Source organism: Hetaerina americana, unplaced genomic scaffold, assembly GCF_022747635.1.
Source record: "Hetaerina americana unplaced genomic scaffold, ioHetAmer1.1.p SCAF_3, whole genome shotgun sequence".
Lineage (NCBI taxonomy): Eukaryota > Metazoa > Arthropoda > Insecta > Odonata > Calopterygidae > Hetaerina > Hetaerina americana.
Window position 1 is genome coordinate 12810401 of NW_027286874.1, and position 16063 is coordinate 12826463.

A 16063-nucleotide genomic window follows, 5' to 3' on the forward strand; every position below is an offset into this window, starting at 1 on the left:
AAACTCCTAACTGTCTTGCAAAAGTAAGCGATTTCATTGCATCAATTGCGGTTATCTCTCCATATTCAGGCATTTGCCGCTTCACATTGCACGTATTTATTGGTGTGACGGAAACCGGATTTCCTGAACAAAATCTTACTTGTACCACAGTGAAAGATCATAGCTACATGAAAGCAGCTCGAGTATTTTGCCTAATATTTTTACAAAAGAATGTTAAAAATGATGAGCAAATATATGTATTTTTTCTTTCGCATTTAAGCTTGATTGCTGTGTGTATATATAATATATATTAAATAAATAAATATATATATATCTATATTAGATACATAAACACAGTAATTAACCCGAAGGTCGGTTTAGAAGGTGATGGCAGAGCTAACCTAGTACTAAGCCCGACGGATTTACATAGCCTGCGCAGGGAAAGGAACTGGTCCCCCTACCCTGATGCGTGAATTTAGGGGGGGGCAGTTACTTTCGTAAAGTTTATTAGTAAGCTCTGGCACCCCCAAAAATTCATACAGCTTGGGTTGAGTCGGTATCCTGAAAGGCTTGCCCTGGTTTCGAACTCGGGCCCTCATATATACATGTATGTATGTTCACATATAAAGATTCGCATCTACCACCATGAATATTTGTTTTTTTCATGATGATTTTTACGAATATCAATAATATGTGCATGTATAATTATGTCGCTTGTTTTTATCCAGCAACTAAGAAAATATGGTTTATTCAATAATAAGGTAAAATTACTGACACCGAATCGTGAAAAAATAAGTTTTCATGTTGTAGATACGAATTCATTATATTATATGTGAAGAGATTTTTCCTATCAAGGCTTCACTTTTTGGTCTCACATCATATTAAAATATAACGCCACAGAATTTCCTGACGTATAATTGCTAAAAAAAATAATCAATCATTACTTGTACAGTAATAGGATTAGATTCGTTTTAAACTTTTATACGAAGAGAAGCTGAAATTTAAGAAGATTTTGTGCTTAAATATTTTGTAGTTGACGGAAGAGCACACTTGGCGAGTTTGATCTGTTATTTCTAGATTATTTAATTTGTTTTATTTTTAAGCTGAATTTTTACAACAACTATGGACACCCAAAACCCAATAAATAAATGCTGATTAGCCCGATTATTGGACCATATCGGCCCAACTCTTTTACAACACGGAAAACTGGTTACCCGTTTACTGCTCACCCATGTGTAAATGATTAACTTATCGTGTTTGATAAGCCAGAACCGATAACGGCAACCCATGGTCAGACTCTTAATGAACGGCACTTATTAAACAATAACTCGGTGGAAAATTCCGTGAATACATATCGCTCTTAGTCACGCTCACGGAAATCAAATAACTGCACCAATTGGTGGAGATAACCTCGGCCGTTTTTATTGCTGATTTTAACTCTCAATTATTTTCCCTTGTAATTTTATGAATCGCCAGCAAGTTTTTGGCAAAAAATGAAAATTTAGAAAAAAAGATGCTCTGTATTTTCAAAGTAACGAATTCGGCTATTTCTCATTCCGTGTCGTTGATTCATTGATTGATTGACAATTCAAAGCTTTCGTCTTGAATTTTCACCCGTTTCAAGATTTACTCGTATACGTACATTCGGAAAATGCATATCCTCGATTTCCCCCTCCCCTTATCATCCGAAATTACCTCTCGGATCGTACGCTCCTCGTTGGGTGATCCCCTCTCTTCTGGAAAGAGAGCCGAGGCGGACGTGCCACAGGGCTCTCTAATCAGTCCTCTGTTATTCAACTTGTACCTCACACTTCCCTTTACATGTGCGCCGATGACACTGCCATCGCCGCCACATCTGGAACACGCTCCGAAAATATCAGACGACTTACAGCACACCTTAACAAACTGTGCCGGTGGACACGGACCTGGTAAATACGAATCAATCCTGGCAAAAGCAAATATATTCATTTTTCCCAAAGACGAAAACGTACACCCCACGTTCCTCTTTTCTTCCAGCGACACATTATACCGAGAGCTTCTTCGCACCGATTTCTTGATGTCATTCTAGACAATCGGCTCACTTTCTAGCCGCACCTCGACTTTTGCCGTCAGAAGGCACTGGTCGAAAGGAGCCGCCTCGGCTGCCTTTCCTCGGTGGTTTTTCCTCTGGGTCACGCCAGCAGGATGCAACTTAACAGGTCAATCATTCGCCTGCAGTTTCTGTTCGCTTGTCCCATGTTTGGCATTCGGAAAACGCTCTAGCGTCACCTTTATACCATCCAAAATATATTATCATAGTTATTTACAATATTTGTAGTTACCGACGTTCTTATTTGTATTTGTTTGTAAAAGGTCGTTTCCTGTCGGCTTTCCTAAATTGTTAGGTTAAGATTTCATATTTAATTCCTAGTTTTAAGTTTCTCCTTCTCGCAAACCACACTTCCACTTCAGCCATGTTTCTTATTTACAATGATCGGTAAAGGTGAGTCTTCACTCACCGGGACGGTTTATACTTACCCGTTCGGACAGTCAATGAACATAAAAAAGGACATCAGTGCCCTGAGAGGACGCCAGCTATTTTTACTCCGGAGCGTTTTTGTCTTCCAAGTTTTTCTACCATTATCCATGATTTCCTCTTGCTCTCTATCTTTTTCTTACGTGACCGAAGGAAATACCCATTTTTATCTTTTAAAAAACAAAGAATTCAATTCAATGACTGTTTTTTAATAGGCTCATCCCGAATTAAGCCTTATGAAATAAGACTATTTCGCCTTCAGAGTGTTGGAGTCAGTTCCATTCCTGTGCCACCTAACGCTCCCCACAGTGTTCTAAAAATCAGAGATATTCACCGCTTGTATTTTAGACGGAATTCTCCGAAGACATTACGCGGTATCTCAACCCAGAACCCATGGGCCAATCGCCTAATGCTCCTCTATCTGTTCAAGTCCTTTTAAATCGAGGAGAAATTTACTCTCAACGGGTTCAGAATGGCGAAGTTAGCGCAGTCGGAGGAGATACGCTTTGAAAGAGATTTATCGAGTACCTACACATCATACTATTCATAGTACTAGGAGTTTAAATTTTTAAACAGGTCTTATTATAATTAATTCTTAGGCTTCCGCGTTGTGTATTTGATGAATCCATGCTGCTTCCGGGAATTACCGTCACGTAGGTGAGTTGATGGACAACTGTTTCGTCCCTGGGGGGCGAAACATATGTATACATATACATATGTATATGTATACATATGTTTCATATGTATACATATACATATACCTGTATATATATGTATCAAATACATGCATGTATGCATCTATTTATATAACACATACATGTATATATATATATATATATATATATATATATACATATATATGTCAAATAGTGTGTGTAGCGTTAATTTAGCTCGTCGCCCTCCCATGGCAATCGCTTTATTATTCATTACAATTTCCAAGTCGGGTACCTGACGGCTCTCTTCTGTCACGTTTGTGACGCCATTCAGCTGTTTTCACCTTTCCATTCACTCTTTGAAGTACCGCGTCATCCGCTCAATACCAATTTGCATTGTCATATCCGATTCCCTGTCATCTCGCCGGACGGCGGGATTAGATTTCCCTTTCACGAATGAGCTTACATTCTCTTTCGTGTCTGTCTACCACCTCATGATCCTTTATTCGGTTCCAGCGATATTTCACCCTTCCTTAAAAACCATTTTCACGGCTGGGATGAGCTACAATTGTTTATTTTTCCTGAGTAGCAGAAATGAATTTAAATTTTTTCTGGATTTGGATATATACATTTTTTTGTTGGATTGACGGGAATACTTATAGTTAATTTTTAAAATATCTTTTATTTCGCTTTCAGAGAGCCATTTTGGCAATGTATTCCGGGCGAGGCTTTTTAATATGTAGTAGTTAGTTTCGAATATTAAATTGCGCTAGTATTTTTCTGCCGTAATGGAATAAAAAATACGTTACTTTGCGGAATAGAGAAAAAGGATTTTTATTGGGTTTCAATAAACAGTGATTAAAGATTACTTTCACTGTTGTCTCCTCGGGTGATACATATTATTGTTGACGTTCAACGTTTATGCTGTGCACATTTTTCATTGCGTGAAATTTTATTGAACCAATGAAATGCAGAAGCGTATAAAGAGTAAAAATTCTAATAAATATCAACGTTTTCCTAAAATTGTAAGGTTTTTTTAAATCCTTTAAAAAATAAATTGCATTAATACGACGGCTATTCAATAAAGAGTGATTGTAAATCTTTTATTTCGATAAATTCTTGTTCACAAATTTTATTTAACTTTACATTATTAGCTTAATATGCCAAGTATATTGATAGACGATTCATTAATTTGACTCCAATATTCTCTCATCGGCAGCCGTTGAAATTTGAGAAATGTTTAGATTGCCCCCGGCAACAATGGCGGTGATCAGGGACGAGCAATATGTCGTATTGAAACTTGTTTCACCTGAGAAAATCATCAACCGTGACCTATTAAATGCTACAGGAGGCTTACAGATATGGTATGTTTCCTCTTTCCTCCGGGAAGGGTTTTTCATCAACGGAAGGCTTAGGCGAACTGAATGTATTATAACGCGCCATAATTTGTTATATATGTTAATTGCCAATGAAAACATTTGATTTAGACAAATGGGATGTGATTATACAATAACAAAGCATGAACTATTTTTGACATTTTTTTTATAATTGCAATGATGAAAGAATTTTTCGTCAAACTTAAGACTTTCTCATTAATTCAAATCATGATTTGGACCAGTGAACCACTTTCAGTGATTACCTATGATTTTGTATGTTATAAATATGCATTTAGATTCAATTTATTGACGATTTATGATGCTAAAATTATTTAAACTCAATCAAAAAAAGTAAAACTAAAACTATGGTGATATCTACTACTTCAAATGGCTTTGTTCTGATACTCAGAATTTGTTTATTTGAAAGGAGTAACGGCGATTGGCTATACCTAAGATATTTTAAGATTTGCAGTGAATGTTCTGCCATTACTCGAGATCACGCAGGATGGGGTGATAAATAAAAACATATTTTCTTTCAACATTTTCATTAATGTATATAATTGTTTTCCTTTATCAGTAATTTATTGTACAGTATTAACAAATATTAAAAAGCTCAAACAGCCAGCAGTGCTGCTATGTACATAACACAATTCATTGCATCACTATCTATAATGTTAAAAAAAAACAATTGTATAAAAAATGGCAAATAATGGGCACTATTAAATGCCACAAATTACCATTTATTCAGTTCCACACTTATTCGATGATTTCCAGGCTTAGGAAGATCCATTAAACACTCAATAATACTTTTTAAGGGCACATTTAAGTGAAGACCACATGAAATTTGAGTATTCATTGTTAAAGTCTGAATGGCACAATCCACAAGAGAGTATTAATACATATTGTCACAACACTAAAATTGTACAATTTATTTAATGTGGATAAGGATTTATTGTATTATTTTCTAAATATTGCATTTGAATTTTGATAGCTTATTTTACTATTGTAATTGCATTATTGAATCCTATTTTCAAAAGATATTAGCTTCAGACAGCCAACAGTTGTTACAATTGAAAACATTGAAGAGGTTTAAATACAGTGTTCAAGGTAAATCATTTTTGTAAATGCCAACAATTAATTCAAATGTCACCAGACACCGAATGAAAGCCAAATCAAACAATTTTGACCACATCATTCACTTCCAGTATTTTTACAAGCCAAGTGTTTTCTCCATTTGAAGGGGGAGCATGCAAATGACTGGATTTATTTAATTTAATATATTTCATAGTTAAAGATATCAATTCGGAATTGTCTCAATAAAAGAAAGCAAGGTGGATCCTTAAAGTTCTGGCTGACGGAATCTTCAGCTATTATATAATAGCATATTGTTTTATAATAGTATATACATTTATTATTTATGCACCAACCATTGTTTGGTTAAAGTTAAAATATGTTCGGTGAAAACTATGGCGTATTGGTTGCGATGTACAACACTTTTCTCTATCTATTAATGAACATTTTCTCATCGATAGCCATCTCATCGAACTTCAATGAATGTTTTATGATACATATAAGTCTCTCAAGAAAGTGAAAGTCACAGTCAACAATTTTAGCTGCTACGCTATTTCTTTACATCGGTAAACATTACAACCTTTTCTTTCTCAACAACCATTGGATAAATTCAATTTTTACAATCTAACATTCAACATTAATGAATTTCATAATTCAGTTATATTTATACACCCATACAATCCTGACTTTTCTTTGTTTTTTTAAATAGTTTGTTAAGCTAAGGCAGAGAAATTTAACATTGAAGAGAAATACTATGGTCATTATTTGTAGGCTCAAAATAATTAACCCATATTCCTCAACTACTATTGCCAGAAAATGGTATATGCAAAAAAATACTCTAGTCGATTCTACATTTAACACTATCATCCCTAGTGTTCCCAAATATCGGGATATTTTTTGCAAGGAACTAATATTTGGTTCCCTTGATACACGAAAATATTTACAAATATTTCTGCTTTAATTAAATTAATAAAATATGTTGAAAAAAATATAACCTTATAATAACTACCCATTTGTGGTTTTAAAGCCAAACAAATCTTAGGGTTTTTTTAGGTCCAAATGGAAAGAACAATTTCACGAACCTCTCTCCCTTTGTGCTTTCCTGCAAGCATTTGATTTGATGTTGGCATTTAATCTCCTAATAATGACCACTCACCAGCTATTGTCATATTATAAAATGGCAGTCATGCTCATTTTTAATCCGGAATTTAAGTTAATTTACAAACTTCCAATGTTTCTTCCGAAGTACTTTACTCAAAAGACACTTCGGATTTTGTGATAAAGATGAGTGGTGATTGTTTTGAAGATGTAATATGGGGCATATTTTACAACAATACTCTCTCTGATAGATTTCATTTGAATTCAATCAAATTAAATTCATTCTCTTTTAATTTACATAAACATTTGAACACCCAATTACGCAATGATTAAGGTTGGTAATTTTTGCAACAAATAACACAGTTTATGGTTGATTTAGAAAAATTCTTTCAAATAATCAACAGTTGCTAAATAAGCAATATCTTATAAACAATACTGTTGTTCTGTATTTATCAGTGCTAGTAGTAATCTCTACTTATTTTTAGAAGAAATCAGCACTTTTTATCATTTTATCGTACAATATTTTAATTTTTTATATACTTGATATTGCCTCATCATAATCCATATATAAATGCAATTTTTTCATAGGAAAAGAATGTCTACCACAAATTATTTTGTCCCTAATAAAAATGCATTACTTTACAATGTGGTCTGTTAATTTAAGGCATATGCTTAAGGTATCTTTTTTCCTTTTGAATTTTCTTCGGCTACACCTGAGGTGTCACTCAAAGTAATTCAAATGGTAGGCAGAATCAGGCAGCAATTCCTTTCCCTCATGATTAACCCTATCATGGCTTTTGGTGAGTTTCCGGGCAATTGTAATGCATTGCCATTGCGGCCTTTCTTGACATATTCTGCTCGTTTACCTGGATTAATCGAAAAATTTTCCTTGTACTAAACCGTAACAATAATAATAATTGCCTGGTAATATTTTATTGGTCACCAGGGTCAGATTACCAGTAGAGACGATTCCCCGAACGACTGCTTTACTTAATTTAAAATTGTTAATTCCATGTGAATGCCCTGTTCCTAATTCTTTGCCCTAAGCAGTCGTTTTGTGATTTACTAACCTCCTAAACTGGTACTGGAGCGGGAGACGAGCTCATGAAGCCCTGGCCTAAACACCCGCAGCCACTGACTTCATCCGTGTTTCCGTCGGCGTCCACAGCGATGCATCGTGGGGGAAGGGAGGCGCCCAGCGTCTTCTTTTTCTCTTGCAGCTTCCAGAGTAATGCCTTCCCCCACCGCAGCAGCACCTACATGTCCCCAAATATCCCCGCAAATGTCTTACGCAAATTTTTCATTGTATCCTCTGAGTCGTCACCTTGGCCACCAATGGAGGCCGCGGATGTGGTCGAACCTTGACGGCCAAAGATGGGACGAGTACTTCCCCCGGTGACTTCATCCGATCCAGTCGACGGCTGTCGTCGGGCTGATCCCGTCGAACCTGTTTGAGATGCTGCAAGAACAAAAAATATGGACCAATGACGCCGAAGACTCCCCAGAAATGGATCCTAGATTATTTCTATTTATTTGGATTTTTGTCGAGGTGAATATATACACTGTATGTACGAGGGTCATCCGGAAAGTAGTACCCGTTCGTGAAATAAAAAGACAAAAGTAAATATTAACAAACATAAAAAATTTTATTTGAAAGAGGATACTTTAAACTACTTCTCAACATAATCTCCAAGCAAATTAAGGCATTTGTCATAACGTGTGACAAGTTTCTGTATTCCTGCTGCATAGTCCTTCGCCGCCAGCTCATTGAGATACGCGAGGGACCCATCTTGCACAAATTTTTGCATAATGCAGATGGTGTTTAACAATTTCATGAACAATTGTTCGAGAAACATTGGGAAAATGCTCACAGATGTCATCAATTGTGACGCGCCGATCGTTCCTCACGAATTCGTCAACTGAGCTCACCAGTTGGTCTGTAATGACAGACGGTCTCTCTGAACGCTCATCGTCGTGTGTGTTCCCCCTCCCCATGTTGAAGTTGCGACACCACCGCCGAACAGACGACTCGTCCATTACATTGTCTCCATACACCTCCTTTAATTGGCGATGAATATCACATGGGCGAACGTTTCTTGCATTGAGGAATTTAATCACTGCCCTCACTTCACAACTGGCGGCGTTCTCAATTTTTTTAAACATTGTAAACAATCACAGAAACAACACAGGCAATGCTAGCGTCACGCAACTTGGCTCAGAGAAGGCAGACAAGCCACTGAAGCTATCTGACCTCGTCCAGCGGCTACTCGCGTCGTCAGCACTTCATGCGGCACGAACGGGTAATACTTTCCGGATGACCTTCGTATATGTGTGCGTGTGTATTTGAAAAATGATCACGTTTTAACGGTACGGGATCGCGTGTAGCAATCACTGGGAGTTACATCATTATAAGGGGAAAAACGCATTAGATTTTAGGTAGTGGGTCTCTGAAAGACTCTTCAAATGTGAATTTTTAGGAATAATAAAAAAATTACTAGTTAAAGGGTCGGAAATCGGGATTATTGATACAGGGTATTTGCAGTGTTCTAAATTCCATAAGAAAAACGAGCAAATAATTGTTTTTTTACTAGTGACGCTTCGTCGAGTCAAATATTCGAAATATATTCTTTTTTAAGCTGCGTGTGTCAAGTGGAAATACCTATGAAATTATGACGTAAACTGCTCGAAGTTTTGGAACAGTAAATTCATGGGAAGCACAAGGCGTGGTTAGCTTGAAATTTTTCTCGATAGACGGCTGTGGACGGTGACTTCAACGCCGTGGGGTGCTAATATTTCCGTCGACCAAAGTGTAGAATGCGTGGAACTAGGGAAAAAAGAGTGGATTGATTGGCTATTACATCGACGCATGGTATATAAATCAATTGACTCGCTAAAAAATGGGGAGTTAATAATGAGGTCGTCCACGATTAATGCTTGTGAACGGTGACTTGCCAAACTTCCAACTTCCGAGGTTTTTGAATTTTAAACCCATTTGCTTAGTCTGACTTACAATATGCTGAGAGAACCCATTATTACAATAGGACGAATAAAACCCAAATATCATGCTAATATAATAAGAGGCGTAACGTTCAAATTTCGTCGTTAGTCTCAATTAAGTGAACTGAATTTGATACCTCTTTTTGGTGGCAAACCAAACGAACGTTACATATTTATTCCCTTCCTGATTTAAAAACCATTTTTAGGATGAAGCTTGATTTACCGGAAGTTTAATCTTCTTTAGAGGTCGGGGAGCCGTGGTGAAAGATCTCGAATGAAAGTGAAGGGGGAAATGAAAATCTGAGGTGGAGGGAAACTGGCACAAACGCCACTTCAAGTAAAAACGCTCAATTCAGGGGGAGAAATTTTAATTTGCTGCAACATTTCAATTAACTATCGAGTGCTGATCAGCAAAGTGTATTAGAAACAATATGTAAGAGATATGGAATGAGAATTTATGCATACAACAAAAGGGCTATGAGATTTTCGAGGGAGAGAAACGCTAAGTTAAAAGTAAAAAAAATAGAAGGGCAAAAGATAGAGTAGGAGGAACGGTTTGCGTATTTCTTTACATTCAAGTGTTTTCAACCAATGAGGTCAAAGTAGTAGGGGCACAAGGAGAAGAATTGCGAAGACAAAGAATCTTTCACAAGAATGAGGGTTTTGATTCTTTATTCAAGAGAGGGTGGAGGGATGAAATCTATGGAATGCAGGATAATTAAATGCACAGCGTTTTTATTAGTGATGGAATCTTGACGAGGGTGATTGAAAAGAGAATTTTAGGGACCCGAGGCAAGGAAAAGATGAGTACGTGTGATGAAATGAATCGAGGTAGAATGGATATGGAATTCAAGGAGAGTGTTTAGTATCGTAAGGGGTCGGGTTATGCCTTGTAAGGCGAGTCTTAGATAGTTAGCAGTAGTTAGGCTCTCGATTTACAACCTAAACGGTAGACTATAATACAAATCAGATAACAAGAGAATGGAGATAGAAATACAGCTAAAATAGCAATTATTATCAGATTTTGATTTTTGACTATTGTGTTGCTTTGTTTAAAGATAACTAAGAATAATGAGAAAGAAGATTCGTTTTTATTAAATATCAACCAATTATGTAACGACAATAGCTCCGCAAATAATCACCAAATTAAAATAGTTTTGCCTAAAGTTCCAATAGTTTCAATCAATATACGACCAAAACTCAGTTCGAGAAGTATTGTCTCTAACAAGCATCGTGATTTATTACGTAGATTTGAGGATATAAAACCCATTACATTATCACGAAAGCTTGCCAAAATGGCTCTTGAAAGCGATTCTTCACAAATTTGTACATAAAATTATACCTGAATCCCTGACTGCATGAAACGGGAAATTGTAGTATTTATCAAAATATTAACTTGGTTGAAGTAAACAAGGTGTCGCTCATTACATTAGAAAAATAAAAATAGTGTATTTGATGACTGTGAGTGGGATTAAATGTTTCAGTCCCTGAATAATGCGTGAATAAATTCCAAACGTAGAAGAGATCTGAAAATATGTCAAATCGGGTCACCGAAGGATATACTCGTAGATGTTGATACGAAGTAAAAACGAAGGAATATTGCAATGCTCAAACCCAGGAACAGCGTATTTATTATTAATTCATAAGAAATAAATTATAATTGAGTAACTTTAACAATTATAGACGCGGCTTGTGTAGCCGATGATTTGGAAGAGAAGCGTAGAACCTAATTACCCGCGGTCGATTCCTGTCGTTAATTAGAATGTCATCTATATGTCACGATATTTTTTTTAGATATTTTAGTACCCCGCATGCGATCACTAGGATATGTGGCAGGGGGTTTAGACAAACAATTACTTAACGGGACCTTCAAACGGGACGGGAACTTAAGGGACCTTCAAAACATTTGTTTAGGCTAAAACCGTAGCATACAAGCTGAGGTTTTTGAATTGGTGAGGTTAGAACTTACCTCAGACCAAGTCCTACGGCGTGTGAAATGCCGGCATGAATAAGGTTGGGAGACAGTCTCATTTCCGTTGCCAGTGTTAAAGAAGTTGCAAAAATCCCCAATCAAATGAAAATTCAAGAAAATATCTATAATCGAAACTGATTGGATCGGGCGTTGTTTAATCGAAACGCATAGGCACACTGTGAAATCAGGACATTGGCATTCTTCGAGTGAACTCCCAACATATACCATAGACACAATCCCATTGCATACAGTCATAAACGGTAAAATTAGACGATTAAAAATCGCTATAATTCTTCTTTGCTACACAAATAAATAAATCAGTTTGTTGAAACCTCGAAATCCTATCACGCAGTATACAATATCCAGTTGGAGAAAATTCTATTTTTCAAAGATAAAATATTAACATGTTATGACGACATTTCATTCCACTGCAGTTAACGATATTTTTTTGTTTCGTAGAAAATTTTACGCTTTGTTGAATTTGGTTGACTCTACTCTCTTAGCGGATAGGATTTTGTATTTACAGCAAACATTTATCGACAAGTAATACTTTCACAGTCCCAAATACATTAAACGACTTCCGGGGTTCCGACTGCTAGAGGATTTCCCGGCAGTTTGCTCTGTGCTTACTTTGGGAGTCCCTTCGCTGGAGCGACTGCTGGCTTCCATCGGAGGTGATCCCGGATCCGCCGCCAACGCCGACCGTCGACCCAATGGACCCGATGGAAGTGGATGAGGTGGCGCCGGTGACTGGCGCCGCCCCCAGCGGAGCCTCCCCGATGGCCTTGCTCTCCTCGGGCGGCGACGTGAGGCCTGCCCCCACGGTCGAGGTGCTGCCCACGCTGGACACGGATTGCCTCGAAGACGTCTTCGTCATGGGCGGCCGACAGTGCGCCTGCGCGGCCAATAGCGTCCGAAAAAACGAAGGCGGTTAAATCGATTCACGAAACGTGGTGGCTTTAACAATACATAGCAAATTGCGTAGCTATTACAAACGGCGATCGATCATCGTGACTACTTTACATTCATTTGAGATATTTTTCTACAATGTTTAGGAAAGCTATTAATTGTCAATCACGGAGAATATTAGAAATGTAGTGGTATAGGTCATTTGATGAAAATTAGTATTACCAAATGATATTCCCTGCCTCAGGTATGATGAACAAAACTTATTTGTTAGTTATTGCCGTCAATTGTCATACCTATGCTTCACGTTTAAGATATAGCTTACTGATCTCTTTATCCTCACAATAAATACGATATGTAAAAAGCTTCTGCTAGCACATAAACTGCCTTGATGCGGGATATCTACTAGTCATTCCCTAATTCATAATAGAAATAATTGATAAATATTTTTATAACCCTTGCTACTAAATTACTTAACCATTCGTATAACGGAATAAAATTTAAGTTATAACGACTCGAAGTATAAGATGGAACTCTAACCTTTCAAAATCGGGTGCTTTGGTGTTCTTGATTCGATCATTTACCTACCTATCCCAACTGATAGATAAAATCACATCCAGTGACATTTCAAAGGTTTTTTATGAAGGAAGGTTATGTTTCAGATTTATTGTAATATATTATAAAATTCATAACTGGAAAACAAAGTATAAATTTCTCATTCGCCAGTCTTTCTCATTATTTATCACAAAGCTGAAGAGAAATTTACCCTGATAGAAATAGTTATGGCAAAATATTTGGTTCTCAGTTTTAATGAATAATTTACTTACTGATAATTGAAAGATAAGAGGAACTTAATGCAGGGAAAGGCCTTTTTAATTGACAAATACTGCGGTTCTTGAGAGGATGAATTTACAGATGTGGAATTCATAAAGGCCAGCAGTAATGGTGAGCGTTTTGTAAAAAGTAATTATCACCACATATAAATACTTATTCATATATTTACGTGCTACTGGAATCACTTTTTCATTTAACGAAACATCAATACTTGAACGATTTACTGACGGAGGTATTCCGTAAAGCTTCTTTAATTGATGTAATAATCCTCATAATTATCTAATTCAAATCTCATGCACAAGGATGATGATTCCTTCAGACGAGAGTTAAAGCATTGTAATAGAGTCTTACGAATGATTAATTATCCACATTAATTATCGGGAGACTGACAAATAAATTGGTGGGATAAAAGTGAGATGGGGTAGTGTGGGAATAAGGGGAGGCGAAGATGGTCAAGATGGACGTAGCCAATTCTCCATTTCCCCCTGCCGCACCTGCATTGAGCTGACCACCAGCTCGGCGAGGTGTCGCCTGTCCTCCTCCTGGGAGTCGCCCATCAGTGTGAGGGCGGAGTCGTTCACCTCAATGATGTGCTCCCGCCCATCGCGGCCCACCACTATCTCGAGGGCGCACACCGCCAGGCCTCCGAAGAGGTCCGCCGAGACAGCGTCCACCCAGCTCCTGTAGCGGTCGGTCATCGCGATCTGCTCCAACATGGCGCTCCCCGTGTTCGTCTTCCAGTTGCCGGAGATGGATTTCCGCCTTCGGGGGGATGAGGAGGGAAATGAGAGATGGAACTACATAATTAACAAATCTCATAAATAGCATACACCGTGTGTTATTATGATATGCTGTGAGAGAAAGGTTGTTATAGAATGGAGTAAGCATTTCAACGAAGAGAATTTCCGTACGTATCACGTTGAGCCGTTACTTGAAAAACTGATTAATGTTACGACACAGAAAATACACTATTCACCTGAAGTACGACATCAATTGCTGTACAAGATGTTTTCAAAGCAAAAGCAACCTTGCCCAGGTTCATTGACTGTATTCACTCAAGGAAGCGCTTTATTAAATATCACATAATCGTTACGCAAGTTATTACGAACACATATTATATAATTTTGGTATTAAAGTTCCTCATGATAAGGACATGAAATGCCACTAACTTCCGCAATCAAATAACCTCCAACAAGTTATTTGGAACTCACTAGACTACTACTAGATTCAGACTACTAGAATTCACTAGATCTTCCTGGCCAATTTAATTCAAGGATTTTTTCTATTACAGTTATTCATAATTAGTTCTTACCTAGCGGAACCATAAATAAAAAAACAGCTAAATGGATTTTATATGAAGTACAAAAATGACTACGATAATGTCAGCAACCTGGATGTTTAAAGATTATCTTTTTCCTAACAAATTTTTTGTACTGTTATAGATAATACTGAACTTGACAAAGTATATATATTGTGGGGCAGTTCTAGATACAGATTACAACTGTGAATTAAGGGAGTGTATTCTAAGAATAAGCATTCGTTCTCATTTATCGGAGGTTTCCCAGGAATCTATTCTATTAAGAAACAATACAATAGTACCAAGACAAGACGAGGTGTGCTATTACCAACGGACTTACTATAGAAGAGAACTAATTGAAGGAATATATCGACAAAGGATAAGTTGAAGAATGATGTAAAGATTTCAAGAGTGAAATTCTAGAATAGAACTGTGTGGGCAAGAGGAAACTGTGAAAAGGAGACCATGGCTCATAGAATATTCTTGATTAGGTTAGAAAGGTTAGAAAGGATTGTAAAATATTTATGAAGAACCTGTGTCAAGGAGTGTTTTAAAGTCTTGCTCAAGAAAAAGCTGAAGCGTTTTGAAATAAGCATTGATTCAATACGTGAGCCTCAAATTGAATAAGATAGAGCAAAGGCGTGCCATTTTAAGTGGAAACGGTGGAAATTCTTCATGAAGATTGGAATAATAGGAACAAAAATGACCAAAATTTATGGTGAAAAGGAAAGTCATGCAAAGAGTTCTCAGAGAAGAAGATGTCGTGGTTGATGATGAGAAAGGAGACTCCAGCCAGCGCTGATTTTGACGCAAGAGTGAAGGGCTTTAAGGGAAACAAGACACAAGGAATCAGCGAAGTACCAAGGAATACGTGAGTTATGACTTAAAGCCAGCTCTGTAAACTATGTGAACAAGAGGAGAAATAGAATGAACTTTCAAAAGAGCGTAATCATCCCCATACCGAAGAACAGCTGCCAATTGTTCAAGCTTTCAGAGAATTTGTCTGCAAACCCATAAATCGAAGATTATGGCAAAAATAATGTATTAAAAAAGGGAGAGGAAATCAGATGAGTCACCATTTATAGGGAGATCGATGATTTAGAAGAAAATGAGATCATTAGTAGTTCGCTTGAAGTGGAAGACGCAACGAATAAACTCTATTCCTGCTCTCATACTTTCCGGAGGGGAGAGAACACATAAGAAACCAACCGAACAATAGTCAATTTGATGTTTTTGACCACAGTGTGAACTAGATCCTTATCATACGTATGATGAAACAAGTCTAAATAATCTACAACGATAGATGATTCACTGTGCTATAAGCAAAGAGGAGACTGAAGCTATCAGATGTGATAAAAATAGAGA

General features: G+C 37.1%; 1 protein-coding gene across 1 annotated transcript in view; it reads right to left on the reverse strand.

Moving 5' to 3' along the window:
- Positions 1 to 5051: 5051 nt before the first annotated feature.
- Positions 5052 to 16063, reverse strand: part of Syn (synapsin) — a 65823-nt gene continuing 54811 nt past the window's right edge. The window contains exons 9-11 of the mRNA XM_071587689.1: positions 13896 to 14163; positions 12292 to 12556; positions 5052 to 8151 (exon numbers count right to left, since the gene is read on the reverse strand). Of these exons, the coding sequence (XP_071443790.1) occupies positions 7949 to 8151; positions 12292 to 12556; positions 13896 to 14163 (736 nt within the window). The 3' untranslated portion in view covers positions 5052 to 7948. The remainder of the gene's footprint in view (positions 8152 to 12291; positions 12557 to 13895; positions 14164 to 16063) is intronic.